The 19083-nt window shown below is 46.8% G+C and overlaps 1 protein-coding gene across 1 annotated transcript in view; it reads right to left on the reverse strand.

Moving 5' to 3' along the window:
* The window catches only part of BSN (bassoon presynaptic cytomatrix protein), a 94399-nt gene that overhangs the window by 61895 nt on the left and 13421 nt on the right, over positions 1-19083 (reverse strand). Inside the window, exon 2 of the mRNA XM_059823527.1 lies at positions 8408-8807. Coding sequence (XP_059679510.1) covers positions 8408-8807 — 400 coding nt within the window. The remainder of the gene's footprint in view (positions 1-8407; positions 8808-19083) is intronic.

Here is a 19083-nt window from a genome sequence, read left to right on the forward strand (position 1 = left end):
CAGCACCGTAGGGGATGCAGAATGGGTAGCATCTGACACCCCCCATTATAACTACCCTGCTCTCTGCTGCTTGTAGAAAGATGGTAAACAGGAATTAATTCAGCTGGGATTAATTCAATCCCCATTGAGGCACTGAAAGCACTTGAAGTTTCCTCCTAAGCGCTCCCCAAAGGCAGCGCAACGTTTTACCACCAAGCACGCATCACAAACAAGACCGTACGAGCGAGGGCTATAAAGCCCTGTGCAATGGCAGCTCCTTGGGATATTTTGTGTGCAGTGAGCGGGATCCAGAGGGACACTCAACCACGGGTGAGGTTTCGTGTGCTCGACTGGTGGGAAAACCTTAGGCAGCATCCGCGTGAGTAAAATAGCTCCATCCACCACCACGGGCTGTAAACCATCTTATTCCTCTGCCTGGGGACATCCAGGGGAGGGAAATGAAAGCAAGTAGCAGACAGAACAAAGCTTTCAAAAACACGGGGAGCCTCTGACTCAGTACCTTGTTCTGCTTTGGAGATCTTGACAACCGCTTCCGATCCTCAGTTTGCTTTTCTTTTGAATGATAAATTGATATGGGAGTTGAAAGCTAGAGGAAAACCATGTCTTGTCCAAGCAAACAGCTTGCCGTAACTTAATGTACCGAGGGAAGGACGATGCAGGGCGGTAGTGGCTCAGCGCGTGCGGCTTGCTGGGCTTGGTATTTATCAAGCAACAGAAGATGCCAAGAAGAAAGCAGGCCACTTCCCATCTCTCAGGAGTATTCACATTTACTTGCAGCTGTTTTTATTACCCCTCTCCACCGCAGTATCGCTCTGGTGTGCGAGAAGCCACGCTCTCCCATCCCCTCCAAACAATTTAACATGTCACTGCGGACCCTTACGTGTCCCCGCAGTCGGGTCCCTGCTGCTGCGGCTCATCGGCACCAGCCGTCAGCGGAGGGGAGCCACCGTGAGCAACACCAGCCCCTATTAGTCACCAGGAACCGTTTAGCCAAGATATTTTTTGACATTTTCTGCAAGTGAATTTTGCATTATTTGAATCATTTACGCAGAGCGCAGCGAAAGGCAGCATACCGGGAGGAACAGCCAGAATTACTCAGGAGCTTTTTTTTTGTTGGCTTTAACTTAAATTGCGATCTATCGAACAGACAAGTCGCACGTCGCTGCAGACGGCTGGGAGAAGCCCCTGCTCGGGCTGCAGTAGGGACCAAAAAGGCAAGTGACTCATTTATACGTAGAAAGCCTCAGCAAGTACAAGTATGCTACTCTCCAGCTTTGTATTAGCTGCTTTATTCAGTGCTAATCACCCCATTAAAAAAAGATCGGGCGGAAATGAATAAAAAAAAAGTCCAAGCAAGAGATAACAGAAGCATCCTTCACTGCAACACTGCAGATACAGGATGAAATAAGGGCTGGGATACTTGGTGTAGCAATAAGGGGATTAAGAGGTGAAGGGCAATGGTGAGGGAGGGCTAAAATAGGGGAAATACACACACACACGCAACCTGCTGGTCCAGGGTGATAAATTCAAGGTTCCTATCAATATTTTCTCACCATAAAAAAATACAGACTATTCACTGCAATCACAGAGCGTATTTTTAGTGCCTAGCTCGCAAGGTGCTCTTGAAGACAGCTGTAGGGCTTCTTCAGGTGGCCACATCCCCAGCGAGCGCTGGTCCCGGCCAGCCCACGCTGCAGATGCTAACCCCGAGCACCGGGGAGGGGAGCTGCCCCGCGCCAGCAGACCACAGCAAGCACCTTTGCCCGGGCAGGTGCTTCTCAAGCCCAAATCACTGCATCCTTATGAGAAGGCAGCAGCCATGACGAGCCCCGGCTCCTGCAAAGAGCATCACACGCAGTGCATACAGGTCACCGCTGGCTGAAGCTCTGCTAAAAACAACCGACCAACTGGAATAAAACTCGCATTTCTCTCCTATTGCGCAGTCTGATTCAATGGAAAAATTTCTCCTGGATCTGCAACATATCGCTAACGACAGATTTATTTTTACAGCTATATCATGAAGAAGGATGATCTCAAAAGAGAAATCGTTCTGAAACAGGCAACTTGACTCAGCAACACAGGGGTCTGGCTGGATATAGGGTGCAACCTTACAACCTACGCATGCAAAGAGCTGTCTAACACCACAGCAGCACACAAATCCTGCCTGCCCGAGAGCGTCCTGGGTTTTGATCTGATCACAGGAGGAAAAAACCCATACTCCTGAAATTGCCGAAAGGTGCACAGAAGGCAGGACCGCTGCTTACACAGCCAGCTCTACAGCCTTACGTCCCCGGCTACCCACTCCTCTTCCATGGCCACCATGAGCATGACACCTGGGTGTGAAATCCCCCGGGGGATGCTAGACCGGAGAAACACTTATTGTTAAATATTATCCCACTATAGGATCTGCTCTTTGAGATTCAGCATTTTTCACACCCAGCACCCATTCTTTAAGGGAAAGGGGAGCTATAATCTCTAAATACAGCCTCCCATTTCTGCACGAGCCCAATAACACATCTTCGAGATGCGGTGCTGCATGCATGCCAACAGCTGAGGCTGGAGGCTGCTTCACAGCCTGGAAAATTAATAGCTGGCGAGGTCCCAAGGGCAGGAGAAAACCTTGTCGGCTTTGCCGTTCAGCAAGAGAAGAGACCGCGTAAATGTAATCTCGCGGCTCCTCCTCCGCCGTAAGTCCTGTTGCAAAGAGCTAAATCAAACTCAGAGCTGACACACCCGGAGAAAACTTGGAAATTTAGGAGGTGCCACGCCGGCATTGCCCCACGGCTTCTCAATGAAGAGCCAGGAAGGAGAAGGACCACTTTGGTTGTTTAAAAAGGCAGGGAGAGACAGGGGAGATTAAATGTCTCAAAAATCACGTTTAATTATCTATTGGCAAGCAACATATTCACCCTTTTTCATCCAGTCCTCCAGTGCTCGCCCCTTGGCGCTCCCCGAGCTCACTGGTCAGAGGACGCAGCCAGAGTCCCAGAAACTGCCCCATTAACACCCAGGAAGGACGGGGCAGCGTGTCAGAGCACAGCATCCTGTAAAACGTGGCTTCAAGCCACATAAATTACAGAAACATAAATTACAGTCGTGCTCCAACGACTTCAGGGCTACCCAGGCCGCATGGGACCTGTGCCCAGCTACTCCCCACCAAATCATTCCAGCATCTCTTAGACCCCAGGGTGAAAGCAGGGACCCCAGCAGGGATTGTGCCCACGCTTCCACAGGCAGCATCGGAGACCTGTATCTGTTTGGATGTTCAGTGAATGACAGGCAGGAGATGACAGGGATGAAAGGAAGAGATTGGGGATTTACTGCTATTAATAATGGCTGTTGTTTTAATGTAGAACTAATACCCCCCCGGCACCCCTCAGCGCAGCCCTTTGCTCGTGGGGCCACTGAACCAGTGATCACCAGTCAAGCCAAAGCCTCCTGAAGCATAAATACTTCAGACTGGGCCCTTAATTCCCCAAACAGGCAGGTTTTACTGACAGTGGGACGCTAACACGCTGCAAGGTATAAAATTGAGACAATGAACCAAATGAAAAATGGGCTTTTAGGAAAAGCAGCATATGAACACCTTCACAATTTCTGTGACATTCAGTCTTTATTTTTTTTTTTCTTTTAAGTTATTTGCTAAATGAATGAGGTGACGCTGCGGGCAGGCACCGCTCCCGCTGCTGGAGCTGGGCTGGAGAAGGCTTTGGACTGAGGCCGTCCCTCCAGTGCCGACGAGCCCCTCTCCCCTGCACTGCTCCTCCCACCAGCGATGCTCTGTGAGCACCTTGTCATCCCTCTGCTTCCCTTAACTCCTCCTTCTTTGCTCCACTTTACCCAAATTTTCTTACAGTATTGAGCAGAAAACCATCTACCGGTACATTACGACAGGATAAATGCAGCCCTATACTGTACATTCACACTTACATTATTTCATTCTCACCTCCTCAGCTGATGGTGTGCTTTCCATTAATACAATTTAAACATTCACCTAAAAACTTTGAATTATTTTTGTGGCTTTCTCCTCCCACTACAGATAACTCAAGAGCTGCTGAGATGTTTTTCTCTCCTGAAAAAAAAAACCTTGACCACTGTTGGGAAACCAAACAGCAAGCTTTTAATCCTCCCTGGGACTTTTTACGTTTCACTTGCCAAAGGTCCGTGATCAAAGGTTGGTGATGATCTGACATGGCACGGAGCACCTAGGGAACAGATTTATTTTCAAGTATTTGAAGTATTTCATATTACGTTATATTCATAATGTAAAAAGTACAAAGAATCTCTTCAATCTCCCTAAGCAGAGCTAAAAACACAGAGCAGAACTGAAGTTTAACAAGTATTACCACTTGATGTAGTCACAAATACAGCAAATACATTCAGAATGGCTTGGGGACAAAAGCAGGGACTTCAAAAAGAAACTGATTTGGTGAAGAACATACACGTATAAATATGCCCCTTTTATTCAGGGTGGGGAAAAATATCTATTGTCTGCATCCGAATGCTTATGAAACTGCATCTGACGAACATGATTTCAAATTGAGAAAAGCACAATGGAAACGTAAGGAAGAAAGTAAAGATTTTCTATAATCCCAAAGCAGTTCCAAGCAAACCTATTAGGCAGCCAGACATTTTGAGTTTATTTCAGCACTAACTAAAGCACACAGTTTAATGCTGTGCCACTGCTCTTGATTAAAATCAAAACCAAGTTCTAAATTTTTTTCGGTTTAGCACTTAAGATGGGGAGGAAATGAATTAAAAGAAACGCAAAAAATTTTAAAAGAACACTGAAGAAGAAATTAATTTCTCAAATTAGCAATGTACAATGGCACTTCAAAACCCCAGAGAAACAGAAAGGACGCCTGCAGGTTACTCCTTGCGATACCAAACAGAGCAAATCCAATCAGATGAACATGCTGCAGGATCAGTCAGGCGAAAGCCACAGGAGTGGCATTACAAAGTGAAAGATGTATAAAAAGAGGATTTTCTAAACCTATTGTACTGGCTTGAAACAGAGCTATTCTCCCACGGAGAAGATGACAGCCTTGCCAGGACGGTCCTGCAGAACAAGCTGTCCCAAAAAAGGCCTCAAAGACAACACAGAGGAAAACTAGAAAAAAGTTTTAATGAGAAATTAAAAATCCTACTAGAACATTAGGGCTGCAATATTACATTTAAAATAACACATCTCCATTCAAAAGCCTACTTCCTACGTAGGCACGTAAGCAAACTGTTAAATTTTACCGTGCTGCTTCATAACTTCTTGTCTTTAACGGTGCCACCATAGCTTCCTGCTTCACATTTCCCCTTCCTTAAAATAACCATCATCTATGGCAAGAGCACTGACCTTCAGGAATAAGTGAATGAACAAGAAAACTGGCACGCCAGCCTGCGACCAAACTGGAAACGATGACAGCAGTTATTTCGGAGAGTGGAGATGAACAGAGGGAAGAATATGATGATCTACATGTAAAATATTGAGTGACACCGGCAGCAGACAGGAACTTCTGTTTGCCCAGTCTTGTGAAACAAGAACAAACTGGTGCTCAAAGGAATAAAAAGACAGTGGGAAAAAAAAACACCAAACAAAAAAAGATGTATTTATTTTTTTTGCTCAGCAAGCGATCAACTCAAGATGCCATAGAGGCCAACTGCTTCATCATGATAGAAACTCATTACTTGCCTTGAAGTTAAAATGACCGTCAAACCACGTGAAAAGGAATAAAATAAAAGACAAAGACAAATAATTTTTCAAAGGAATGTATATGCTTCTGAGCAGAAGGTATCACCTAATTATTGAGCAAAGGTGCTTTGCTAGGGGGTACGGTTAACCCTCCTCTGAAAAATCTGCTCTTGGTACTTGTAAGTGGCAGGATGGAACGTGATGGACTACAGCTCATACACTAAGTCTGTTGTTATTTTATTTATATAGAGAGAAAAGATATAAAATAGTGCTTTTTAACATATATATTTAAATATATATATATAAAAAGACACATCAAGCTTATATAAACACCAGGCTCTCGAAAGCGTTTCAGAAGTCAACACATGTGGCTGTGTTACGCCAGACAAGTATTGGAGCTCCCACCACACCAGACCTGCGGTTTCTGGCAGTCCGAGATTGTGCAGGAGAGGATGTACCAAGTAAACCATAATTTTGGTTTTCTTGGGTTTGGTTTTCTTAGGAAATGTGATATTTTCAATGACTTAATCCTGCTAGAAAGCCTTGAAAGCAGAAAGAGAAGTTACACATCCGTCTCTACTGCAGCACAAAGTAGAAACATCAACTATTCACATGAAAATATATTCATAAGGAAATGCAAATGGAAAATACAACCCCACAAACCACCTCATTAGCAATACCGTGCAGCACCCTGCAGTACCTGCTGGGTTTGAAGGACCCCACTGGATGGATGTTTTGCACTACAAGGATGGTCAAGCAGTGGAGCAGCGGGGACCAGCAGGTCCGTCCTTGGGAGTTTCTGAGACCCAACTGGATAAAGCCTGGAGCTCCCTCGCCTGACCTCTGCTTTGAGCAGATGTTGGACTAGTTGACCTCTGGAGGTCCTTTCCAACCCAGCTCCTACCATCAAGAAAGAGAGCAACCTCGAAGCTGCCTCCCGTTAACCCTTTTAACACCCCCAGACTGCTTCAGACGCCTTTCTACTTCACTCTAGAATAGCAGCACAAGTGATTATGCTGAGGAAAGCAAGTCACGCTTCAACAAGGCAGTAACCACCGTCGCTCCCCTGGCCAGCCCAACACACAGGCTGCCAACGCAAGCTGCAAACAACAATCTTGGACAACTGTTTTCATCCCCCAGCTCCCTCAACGACCTACTTACAAGTCATAAGGTTGCTTGCTGCTGAAATGCATCTTAAACTCTGAACAAACAAACAGAAAACCCACATCTTTTTTCATCCCAGGTCCAATTTTTTTGATTCAATGTTTAAAAACGCTCTGCAGTCAATCACATTTCAGAGGGCATAGACGCCTAGAGATGCCGAGACATGGCCTAGAGATGCCGAGCAGAAACTCTGTGCAAACACACATTTTAACATGGGCATCTGCAAGAGAGACTTGGGGTAGGGGCCACCGCAGGAAAGCTCTGGGGGCAAAGCAGAGGAGACAGGTCCAGGCTGACCAGAAACTAAGCAATTGGTGCTTTTTTGTTTGTTTATTTGCTGTTTAACTGCTACTATTCAGAGTAGTTGATCAACTTTCAACACAATGCTTGGACAACAGAAAAAAACATTTAGCAAATCAATTTAGAAGTGAAACAGAAGTATGACCTACAGCATTTCCTTGCAGGAGCCTGAATTTCCACCTCAGGGCCCTTTGTTAAGGTCTGAGACCTTATACTGGTCTTCACAGGGGTAAGTACCTCTTTACAGGGGTACAGAAGCAACACCCAGCTAATTATGTCTCGCTATACATGGGTTATCAGCTACCCCAACTCTCCCTCCACCAGGAAAAGGGACTGGAAGGCAGGAGTCTCTCTCAAACAACGGTCTTTAGAAACTGCTATGTTTGGTGTCAGGAGCAAGCATTGTGTGCTTACCAGAAACAGCTACTGGCAATAAAACGTGGGCACCCAGGGGACTTCAGTGCCCGAATCCTGTTTTCTCACACACCGGAGTGGCACAACAGCTTTCCAAAGCATGGCTTAAAGTTTCTGTTAAGCCTGAGAGTCGGAATCCCCATGGTTTGGCTCTTAACAGCTGCAAAAAGCATCCGTATCCCTTCCCACCCTGCGTAGAGGTCTCTGGCCTGATGGATCAGCATGGGGAGCCCCATGCCCCAGCCCTCCCCAGCACCCCTCCACTTGCTGCCGCTGCTGGATCCGCCCCCGGGAACCCAGCACATCCATTTCACACATACCACATAGCGCGAAATGCTCCCCCAGCAAGGCATCATCTCACGCACGACTTCGCACTTCTCTGCTGCCACCGAGCCTGATGCTGTCTGAAACTCACCCGCCATGAAAACATCATCACCTGGCATGAGTCAGGGTCTAAGACGATCGACACCTCAGGGTTGCCAACAACCCCTCTGCTCCCCTCCCGCTGTTGAGTCCTTCGACTTCAGGGCAGTTTTGTGTACGTGGACCTCACCTCAATCAAGCATTCTGGGGTCCCAGCAACTGCGACTGAACTCTCTGGTGGTCTCCCATTTCCCTTTAACTAGTTTACCTCCCCATGTCATTACAGCTCATATTATCGCAATTATCCCCTGATTAACCAGCAGAGCCCTTGCTCTTGGGCAATGCTTTGCAGCTGCCAAAAGCAAAGGTGCATCTTCTGTGATTGGAGAAAACAAGAACCTCTCCCTGCAAACCTTGGCGGTGGCCAAACCACCGCCCACCCGAACCGGCCGGGAAGGCTGCCCGAGGAAGAGGAGGTGTTACCTGGGTGAGGTGTGGGTTGGGGTTGAAGCCACACTGGTTGCAGACTTTGCTGTGACACTGGGTGCAGGTGTTGAAGTTCGGCTGGCCGGGGGAGGAGGTGAGCTCCGTCGTCTTGCATATGGGGCAGAGCGTGCTGCTGGGGAGGGGGGCAATCTGCGGGACCGAGTAGGGAGAGGTAGGGGTGCTGCCCCGGTCTGGCGACACCGAGGGAGACCTCCCCGAGCCCTGGCTCCTGGCGTCCACCTGCAGCATCCTTCGCGGTCCCTCCGCCGGCGGCCCGGGCTGGCCCCGGCCCCTCATCTCCCGGGGGCTCTGGGAGCTGGGTGCAGTCTGTGCCAGGGAGGGGGATGCTGACCGCTGGCCTGTGGCCTGATCCAGCTGCTCTGGTCTCCTCGGCGTGCTGAAACACCATTAAAAATACAGAGAATAAGCCAGGTTTAGTACATTCAAGTGATGCCTGGCAATGCAGAAAACATCTACAGCACCCTCTCCACCCCGAAGCCCCAGCTCAGCCAAGGAGGCACGGCGAAACCGTGCTGCAAACCGGGGAAATTGTTCACATCGGCAGAAGGGTACGCTTTACCTTATGAAACAAAGCACAATTTCAGCTTTCTCTTATATAACCCAGCGGCAGAGATGTAATTTAATTACTTGCTGTATTCTGAGTTGAACTTTAGTTGGAAAGTTGCACAGAAAACGTGAATGAGAAGTTTGGGGCAGCTCAGCCCCCTGCCAGCCGGAGGCTCCCCGGTAACACTTCTCCAGCACAAACCGCTGCTTGAAGAGGCGACAGTAACTCCGGTTTGCAGACTTGGGGGGGGCCCTTCTGCAGGGAGATGGCCAACGCACGCTAAACCATCTTCTCACAACCTACTTTTGTGAGTTGCTGTGAAACAAAAAGACTGGAAAGAGCCCTATCTGTTGAAGGAAGCCCAAATGGGGCAGGAGAACTACTTATACTTTCTCGACTGTCAAGCTGTCCCCGCCTCCTCATGCAAGTCACAGGTGAAAGCAACTGAGGACTTGTTTCCCAGGGGCCACAGCAGTGGGAAATGAAGAGAGAGGGCATCAGCTTTGCTTTGGCAATCATGACTAAATCAAGAAGCATGGGGACCAGGGGCTTGCGTGGGCTGGCTGCCCCCCCCAGCTGAACCCTCTTCTGGGTGATGTGAGCCTTGGCTGGGCAGAAAATGAGTTGGGATGCACTGGGTCACCAGGACAGGACTATGAAACCTCCTTGTGAAACTCCAGCTTCCCAGAAGGATCAATGCTGAGTTCGGTATCGCACCCGCTGCTGGTCAGACAGCAGTCCCCACAGGCTGGGTTGGATGCTCAGCACCCTGCAGCGTGTGCTCCCTGCCACCCCAGAGCTCGGGGAGAGGGTCCAGAGACCCCTAAGGAGCTCTGGAGCAGCTTTAGCTGCAAAAGCTTTGAGTTCTCGTGCTGGAGAGCATGGTATGAGGTCCCACACATCCTACCTCCCACGTTATTTCAGTGCAGGTAAATGTGCTGCTGACGGACCACAAGCGCATGAGAATGAACCTGTGATGGAAGATGTTTATGTAATTACAGGGGTTTTAGGTAACGGAATCATCCGGTGCACGTGCTCATCAAATATTTCTCAAAAAGGCAGAAGCTCTAGTGCCCTTACTACCTGTGATCTACAGCTGTTTAAGGAAGAATATTACTCAGAATCTCAAATTTAATAAATTGTTGATTTACCCAAGCAGGGTCTGACCTTACAAAGGTTTAAAAAGGGAACTTAAATGCATAAAACTAATGAAATTCAAAGTGCATGTTGCCACAGTAATAGGAAGTCGGATGAAAATAAATATTAAAATAGCACTTTGGGAATACTTTTCGGCTGCAGATTGAAACCCACTTCTCTGAAGGAGGAATCACACAATAATGATAAAGCAAAGCAATAAGGGAGTAACTGCTCTGCTCCAGACTGAAGAGCAAACCGCGCCTGGCCCTGCAGCAAGACACCTGCAATATGTGTCATTTGCACGCGCTGCTCCTCCGTCATGAATACTGACACCCTTGAGCTCAGAATTGGGATTTGCCTCCTGATGCTGAGGGCTGCAAAGCTGCTGCCCCATAAAACATGTGGCATCTGGTGGAGATGGGAGAGCTCAGTCCCAGACACCAGGAAAAAGTACTGTCGGAAGGCAAAAAGCATTTGCTCTCCTTAAATTTAATTCTTCGAAAACCAGCATTTATATATTAGAATCCATACTATCCTAATGGTGTATTAAACAACACTGAAATAAAATTCTTTTAAAAGATTAATGTATATATGGTCAAATAACCGTTGTTTGGAACAAGAGAATGGTTATTCCACTGCAAGTTGCAAAATTCAAATGCTTTTGTTTCCATTTGATATGAAAAAAATGTTTGCCACCAAGTGGGAATTCTGACTCCAAACTGGCTCTGACCACAGAAATACCACTCACCTACAGTTTCATTTCCCAGCTCAGTGAGAGGTGGAAAAAACTTTCAGCAGCTACCCACAGCCGAAGTGTTTAGCAGTATATTAGTAGTTACCACCTATTTTTGCAGCTGGTATTAGTAGTACTAGCAGCGTGGCTTATTTTGTTCAAGTACCTTTCTTTAAATAGTGATTTTTTTAATGAGTGATTTTTTTGCAGCAAATCAACGTCAGGAGCACCGTACCGCTGAAGCTGCGCTCCATCAAGAGGAGCTGTCACACAAGGCATAGACAAGTTTACTACGTTTCCTACCCAAAACAGAGTCTGTGGCTCTCTTTAAAAGCAAAAACCCATGAGAAAAAATACACAAGGTACTGGTACTTTGCCTGGAGCATCATTCCTGGGGCAGAAGAGGGAGGAGGGCAGTTGGGCACTCACCGCCCAGCGGGACAGTGCTGCTCCGGAGATGCTCTCCCAGCCCGGGATGGAGCTCCCTCCCGGCTCCCTTCGCACTTTCAGGTACGAAGAAATGCCACGCACCATCTCTATCCCGCTCCCAGCAGCGATTTCACTCTGTGCACCTATATCATCGCTGCATTTATTTATTTTATAATTATCCAAGATGCCCCAGCCGTCCCGCGACACGGGCTGCGCTGTCTCTCACTTGCACCAGCTGATTGTGCCGTGTGTGCCCCGTACCCATCTAGGAACCCTTTTGCTGTTGTTACACAAGTCCAAACTCCGGCTCATCCACTTTTTTCCATACAGCCCTCTTTATCGCTGATAAAAACATTAACTAGCATCGGGCTGCTAACAAGTTCCAAAGAAATTCCCCCCAGTGCCACTAGATCGCTAGTTAACAATTAGATTGAGATGTCTTGATAAGGCAGGATTTCACCCGTTTGATGGGGGCTGTATTGATTTTGCACCGCCCTAATTGTTGAATTAGAAATACTGGGTGATGCTCAGCCAAACATCTCCGCAGGGTCCAAATTCAGCAGCGCTCTCACGGTTACCAACAGAGTTATAATTTTGTCCAAGTAAAGAATATCCAGTGTGTTTGACTAAGCTTATTAACAGTTACAACGTCGACGTTTCCATTTATTATATTCTGTCTATTAATGCTTTATCAAGAGAAGGGCAGGCAGGCAGCTCTATTAATCTGCTCACAATCAGGTTGGGCAGCTGGGAAGATGCCATTTTCTTCCTTTTTTTTGATTTTTAAATTGAAAAATGATGGCTTTCTTCTTGTTTTCTAAAACTCCCTCCATTTTCCAGCATAAAGCCGACACGGCGTCAAACCAAGCCACAACCAGCCTCCTGCCCCGGTGCAGCCCAGCCAGCCTCAGCAATGCCCACCACCAGCCCTCTGCTCCTCCGCCTCTTGCCCAAACCTTCTCCAAGTTTGTTGGAGCTGAATTCTGACTGTCCTTTGAACACGGAGCATCAAACCAGCCAAAGCAGCACATAGCACCAGCCTCTGCTTTCTGCAGAGAGCAATACAGCATTTCACCGTCAAGAAGTATGCGGGGTAGTCCTGGGTCCGTAATATCAGAAGCTTGGGTTTGACTCCCAGCTCTGCAGCGTATCCGTACCACCTCTGTTCCCTTCCCTACACTGTGAAAGAAGCGTCTGCCCATCTCCTGACATGAAGCACTGCAAAACACCCATAAAAATTAACCCTCAGCTCCGTGCAAGAGAGGAGGCTAAACTGTAAGGTTGCTTGCCAGGTAGCCCAGAGCTAAAAATCACCCTGAGAGATTAATCTGTGCCCAGGTCGGCTTCTCCATCAGATACTTCTCCTGATTAAAAAGGCGCAGAACTTCCCTTGTTCCACTTGGGAACAAGCACGGATGTGAAACCAGCCTGTCTATTTAGGGCTGGTGCAAACCTCCTGGCAGGCTAGGAGGAGGTGGAGAAGGACTAGGAGGGAACTGACTGAGATGATCAGAAGCATGAACAGCATAAAGAAAACCAAGGGTCAAAGCCATTCTCCACAAAATCGAGCTCAGCAGTGTAAGATGTCACAAGCACCTCGGATTTTTTATGTCTGATTTTTTCCCTTCTGTAAAAATGTCAGGTTTTCCATTGAAATAACAAGAATTGGGAAGGTTTTAAAAACAAAATCCTATTTACAGCCAAACTGAATGTTAGACTTCCAGTTGGCTGGTTAAAGTTTAATTTCAGAAAAAGAGGATTTGTCCTAAACCTAACTTTTGATGGCATGGCCATGCCAGTGAAAAGATGACAGCGGCTTTAGGAAAGATAAAAGCAACACAGCGACATAGCATTGGTTTACAATCCCACTCCAGTAAACTGGTAGGGCCTTCTTATTTGGGAATTTCTAGGCAAAGTCAGGACCTGAAAAGGGAATTGCTCTAATTTAACTCCGGTAGGTTTATTGGTGCCACTAAATGTTACAGACAAGAACCAAGCTTGGAGCCAGCATCCCAAGAGGTGTCAACGGGTCCTTTTTCATCCAAGATGCTGACTTGGGAGCAATAACCATCGCAAGGTAAATGCCAACACCGTTAACATCTTTGCTATAAAATCAAGTAATAATGATATTACACAAAATCTACACGCATGGCTGGTAACTCAAGCCTTGTTCAGGCATGGTGTGTGGAAAAGTTCAAGAGAGAGCATGTGCATTGGGTTTCTCCTAATTTATTGGTTTTCTCCTAATTTCACATTCCCCCCTCAAACACACTGGCCACATCCATCTGCTCAGCTGCCACCAAACCCAGGCAGCGCTCACATCCACGGGGGCTTGGCATTTTTGGTCCGAATAAATCCTTCAGGAGCTGCAGCCCTTTTATGCAACTGGGAAACACGGACTGCATCCCTTTCTCTGCCTGGTGCCAACTGAAATGGGTCGCTGCTCGCTGGGCAACTGATCTAATTACTGCATTATAGTATATAAAAAGAACATGAAAACAAATGGCACCATCGCCATCATTTTACAAAGAGCACGCCCTGCTCAGGCTTTCCAAAGAAGAGCTGGGTTTGCCCATGGAAGGGAGCTCCTAGCTTCACATCCATACCAAAAATAAGCAAAATGGGGACAAGCAAGTCTTTTCTATTAGCAGACAAAGAAGAAAAACAAATGACTGTTTACATGCAGTAAAACCAAGGGTATAAGAAGCAAACAAATCAAGATAAAGCATGAAAAGACAGATGTGTAGGTGCTCACACCCAAAAGAGGGAGGCTGGGTTAACGAACAAGAATTAGAGCTGCTCAGCTACGAGCAGAGATTTGACCTAGTTGGTTTGACTGAAACCCGAAGCGAACATCCACATGACTGATTTTGGGAATCACTGAATAGAACCTATTTAGAAAAAAAATGGGGAGCTAAGCAAAAGGGCAGTTGCACTCTAGGTCAAATTGGCACTGGGTTTGACTCAGAAAAACATAATTCCTAATGCTTATGGGTCGGCATAGGAACTGCGTGGGATAATGTCAAATATTAGCTGGTATATACTGCCTATCAGCAAGTCAGACTAGAAAATAGGACATGCAACCTTTTAATAAATAAACAGAAAAAGAAGTGTCTGATGTGGAGGGCCTCCGGTTTCAGCTACGTGCACTGAAAATCTCACACTAGCAATGCTTAAACATCCACCAAGCTTGGGAGTTTTATTGGTGGCAGCTTCGTAGCTCTAAAAGTGCTACATCCAACACGGGGAATCCTGTATCAGTCTCTGCTTTGACACAAAAAGAAGCAGTTACAGAATTAAAAATGAGCACCTGCTTAAATCCAAGCGCCCCCGACTTAATTACATTTATGTCCATGCAGGAAGAAGTTCATGCGGGAAATGTGTGTACTGGATGGTTTCAAAACAGCGAATGCCACTCAGCTGAAAACAAAATAGAACATATGAAATGGTGACTGGAAACTCTCAGGGAGTATTTTATTAGATGCCAGCACGAGCACTCTTGTGAAAGGCCACGGTGTTTAATGAATTACTTTTGTGAGCAGTGGAAAAACCCTATTCTCCTGCAGCTTTGTGCTCCAGGGTTGCTTTATCCCTGTCAAATAAGATACAGCTTCTGTCAGGCATTTTCCCTGTGACCAAGGCGTCCCTAATGTGCGTCTCCTGATGCTGAACAGTATACTTGAGCTCCTGCTCAAGGCTTTCACCTAATCTGGGCAATCATTCAGGTCCCTAACCCCCACCCACATACCTCTTCTCATAAATATAGAGCAACGTGACATCCTTGAGTCCTCTGCCTCTCTATGGGGCAAACAGCACCGCGACGCACAGTGTGCCACCGTCCTCCTCTGGGCCCTGGTTTTGCAGAAGATAACACAGACAGCACTGTTGCCAGCTTTTCCCTTAGTTTAAAATGCAGAGGTCTATGTAATCCATGGAAAGGTAACAAGAACCAGAAGTTTTCAAGTTTACATCCACATTATAGGTGCATGACCGAGTATACTGCAAAGTCAAGATTAGGAAAAGCCTTAGTCCACCACAAACCAGTTATTCTCCATCTTATTAGCATCACGTCTAGTTCAACTGAGAATCAGCCACAGGCTAACCCATCAACCTCACTCACACTGCTCTATGAAGCACAGTTGTTGGGAAGCATCTGCCATCTTATTAGCTGAATCCTACCTACCAAAAGAGGGGGTTATGACTGATTTAAGCTCTAAATAAACATTTACTTGCTTATTTTCATTCCCACACACTGCCTTTTTGTAAGCATTTATGAATCACTATCAGTTGCAGTTAGACTAGATGATCGTTGCAGGTCCCTTCCAACTGAACTAGTCTAGTCTAGTCTAGTCTAACTTTGCTATGTGGCAAAAAATACTTAATTTGCACCTAACTTGGCCCTGGTTGAGCTAAGAGCAGTTTCCCTTAGAGTGCTTTGCAACATAAAACCAGAGCAAGGGCTGCTCGCAGCCACCAGCCCAGCATCCCCAAACTTCTCTCCGGAGAATCCCAAGGTCTGACGTCTACTAGTCACCCTGTGTAGACCATGATGACCATCTGCAACTGCGTGCAAAGCAATGATCCCCACAGGGTCCAGAGCAGCCCAAGATCTGAACCAGAGTCAGGGGAGACTTTTGCGTATCTCCCACGAGTCCTCGCAAGCCAGAAAGTTGCCGAGTAACCTGCAGGCCCCCACATGCTGCTCTGGAGAGCTGCTCTTTCAGCTGCTGATGCCTGAAAAGTGCAGCCACCACTGTCAGGATCTTGGCCAAGCCCCTCAGAGCCACCGGTAACTGGCATGATAGAAGAGCCTGCTGGTAATGATCTCAGTCCAATATATATCAAAGAGATTTCTTCTGAGATAGCTTTATAGGAGCAGGCACACTGAAGGTTGAAAGATTTGAACCAGTCTCCTTTTCAAGTGATATAACTGTTGCTGAGAGCATTTACGATCTTGAACTTCAAAGCATTAAAATCTCTCGGGGATAAGTGGGGTGTCCGATATCCATTCTGCCTCAGCGTCAGAGAAAATCTGTTTCCTCTGTGATAGCCGAAAACTACATGTAAATCTTCCAGAGACAGAATAAAAGTCACTTCTTGATCATGATGCAATTAGCTGCAGGCGTGAGAGGAGCGGTACAGCCAGCTGCTGAGAGCCAGGAGGGCGCAGACGCCAAGCAGGAGCCCTGGCCCCACCGTGCCTGCAGAAACGCCGTCCCTGGGGTGAACGTGGGGCTATTAGAAAACTCCACTGGATTTCTGATCCAGCGTCTGCATCTCTTTGGGCACTTAGGAAGTACTTGGAAGACACAAAGCAATGAGGAACGGTAGCTCTTCCAGTGGATGGGTGCAGTCAGCTTTGGACCATTGGTGCAGGTGAACAGCAGCCTTGGAGCCCTTGAGGAGAGCTGGAAGGAGAGGAGGCAGTGGGCAACCCAGCCACTGGCCCCAAGGATGCTGCCGAAGGGGAGGATGCTCAGCACAGGACTGCAGGACTCATTCAGTCCCCGCCGTTGAGCATACCAAACTCCACATTAATTCAGGCGAGCGCTGGAGGTGGCCATGCTCGGGGGATGCTGCAGGCTGGACAGTAAAGTGGGCTGCTGCCTGCAGAGCTCCTCTCTTCTTTATTGCAGGACTTGGAAGGTCTGCAAGAAATGATGAAGGGCCCTGCCACAGAGATACGGCCCTGCCACCAACACCAGGGAGCACGCAGAGAAACGACGGCTGAAACGGGGATGGATGTCCCCAGAAGTCACAGTGAGGAGTGGCTGACAGCCGTCCCTTCAATCTGATTTCCACCTAGCTATTCGATGTGTGGCCTCTGCCTCCTTCCCGGGTCCAAGTGATTGCTGTGTGCAAGTCATTTATGCATGTTAAAAATCACATAATTTATAAAGGGTCATGACAATCTTGAAAATACTGCGGACACCAGAAAGGACAAGCATGATGGAGAGAGTACCCCAGCCAAGGAGCAACCGCTCCCCTCTGCCTCCATCCACTTACATCTTATAACAAGCTCTAGCAATTAAATGGTAAAAGAGGTGATTGCCACAGTCACCTTTAACTAAAGACCTTTGTCCCAGTAAAGCCACCAGCATGAATTACTGTGCTGTATTTATGAAGTGCCAGCAAAGCCGAAACATAAACCACGGCATGAAGCTAAGGAATTGTTATGGCACATGGCTCACGAAAGCTTATTTTGTAAATCTATGATTATAATTCCCCCCCGAGAGCCGCTCTGATTTTAATTGGCAGCAACACAAAATTTTGCTTAAGTTGTTAACCATTCCCTAAAGCAATGCAGAATAAAGCTACCTGCTCTTGATTTAGTCCTGCGACACGCACGGCGCCTGCTTTGAGATGCCAAAATTGACGACAGAAACTTTCAGTAACGGGGACCGTAATAGACTCAGCTTCAATCTATTGCAGGACTGGAAAAAACACACAAATACACGACTACTCTAACATTTAGATTTAAATGGGGAAAAAAATAGATCAGAAAAAGTGATAAAGTTTGTGAAAAAGAAATTAAGAGCAGGAGGTGGAAGGGTAAGAAAGGGAAGTTTCCGTGGCACCTGTTAGCAAATTAGGGCCTCAGGCAAAAAGTACACTATCAAGAAAGGGTTTAAGACATGGCCATAACCAGGCAACGTAATTAAAGCGTGGAGCAAATAAGGCTACAAGAGTAAAAGGAAATCCTTCAAAAAGTAAAAATTATATCTAGATGAGGAAAAAACAAAACAGAAAGAAAGAAGGAAAAAAAGAAGTAAAAGATGGTGAAATAAGGAGAAGCCTTCTTGTGAATTAATAACTGATCACGATTTAGGACGCCAAGGATAGAGGTAGACGGTCAGGTTTTCACAAGTAGAGTTGCAGGACCCTGCCATGGGATACATGGGATACATTCATAAATGGCCTGGGAAGGAGGGGAATAATGAAGGGACAAGTTTGCTAAGCCATACAAATTTATTCAGAGTACTCAAAGCTAAAACTGAATGCAAAGAGCTTTAGAAGGCTGTCCTGAAACAGGTGCCTCGAAACGCCGTGGCAGGTGAAACCCAAGGTCAAGAAATGCAGAGTAACGTACAGAAGACAAGACAACCATAGCCACGTGTAGTGATGGGCTCTAAATGAGCTATTGCTGCTCTGCAAAGAGTTCTTCAAGCCATTTTGGCCAGTTCTCAGAAAATATCAATTTAATGCTCATCAACAAATATAGAACGATCCACAAAAAAATAGACAATTAAGTTATTTTGGGAAAAATGCATTCTGGAAAGCAATTCAAAGAGAAGAGCAGAGGCAGCCGGTTCCCTTGACTTGCTTCTGGCTTTTTTTCCCTCCCGGAGAGTGGCACGAAGGTCTGGTTTTCCAAGGCTCCCTTTTGAGTTTCAGGCTTGATTCAGTCCAGGAGCTGGAGGGATTTCTGCAGCTGTTGGCCCATTGTGGCTAAGTGCTCCGACATGAGAGTGATTTGCTGTTGGTGGATAAAAAGGGGTCAATTCCAGGGGTCTGGCTCCACCAGGACAGCATTCACGGTCCTGTCCAACCACCCACGGGTCCCCGTGCTTCTACAAAACCCCTGGCAGCAAGAAGTTTGCTTTTGACCATTAAGAAGCTGGGAAGACTCCATGGCCCTTCTTTTGGATGAGTTCCACACATGCTCCAAAATTAAAAGCTGATGAAAAAAAAACAAGTATCCATCTCCGTGACAGCTTGAGTCAACCAAACTCAGCCCGGAACAAGGAACAACACTCATTCCAAGCATAAAAAATAGGAAGATCCATCAGAAAGAGAAGTGCTGTT

This window comes from Gavia stellata, chromosome 12 (genome assembly GCF_030936135.1).
Source record: "Gavia stellata isolate bGavSte3 chromosome 12, bGavSte3.hap2, whole genome shotgun sequence".
Classification (NCBI taxonomy): domain Eukaryota; kingdom Metazoa; phylum Chordata; class Aves; order Gaviiformes; family Gaviidae; genus Gavia; species Gavia stellata.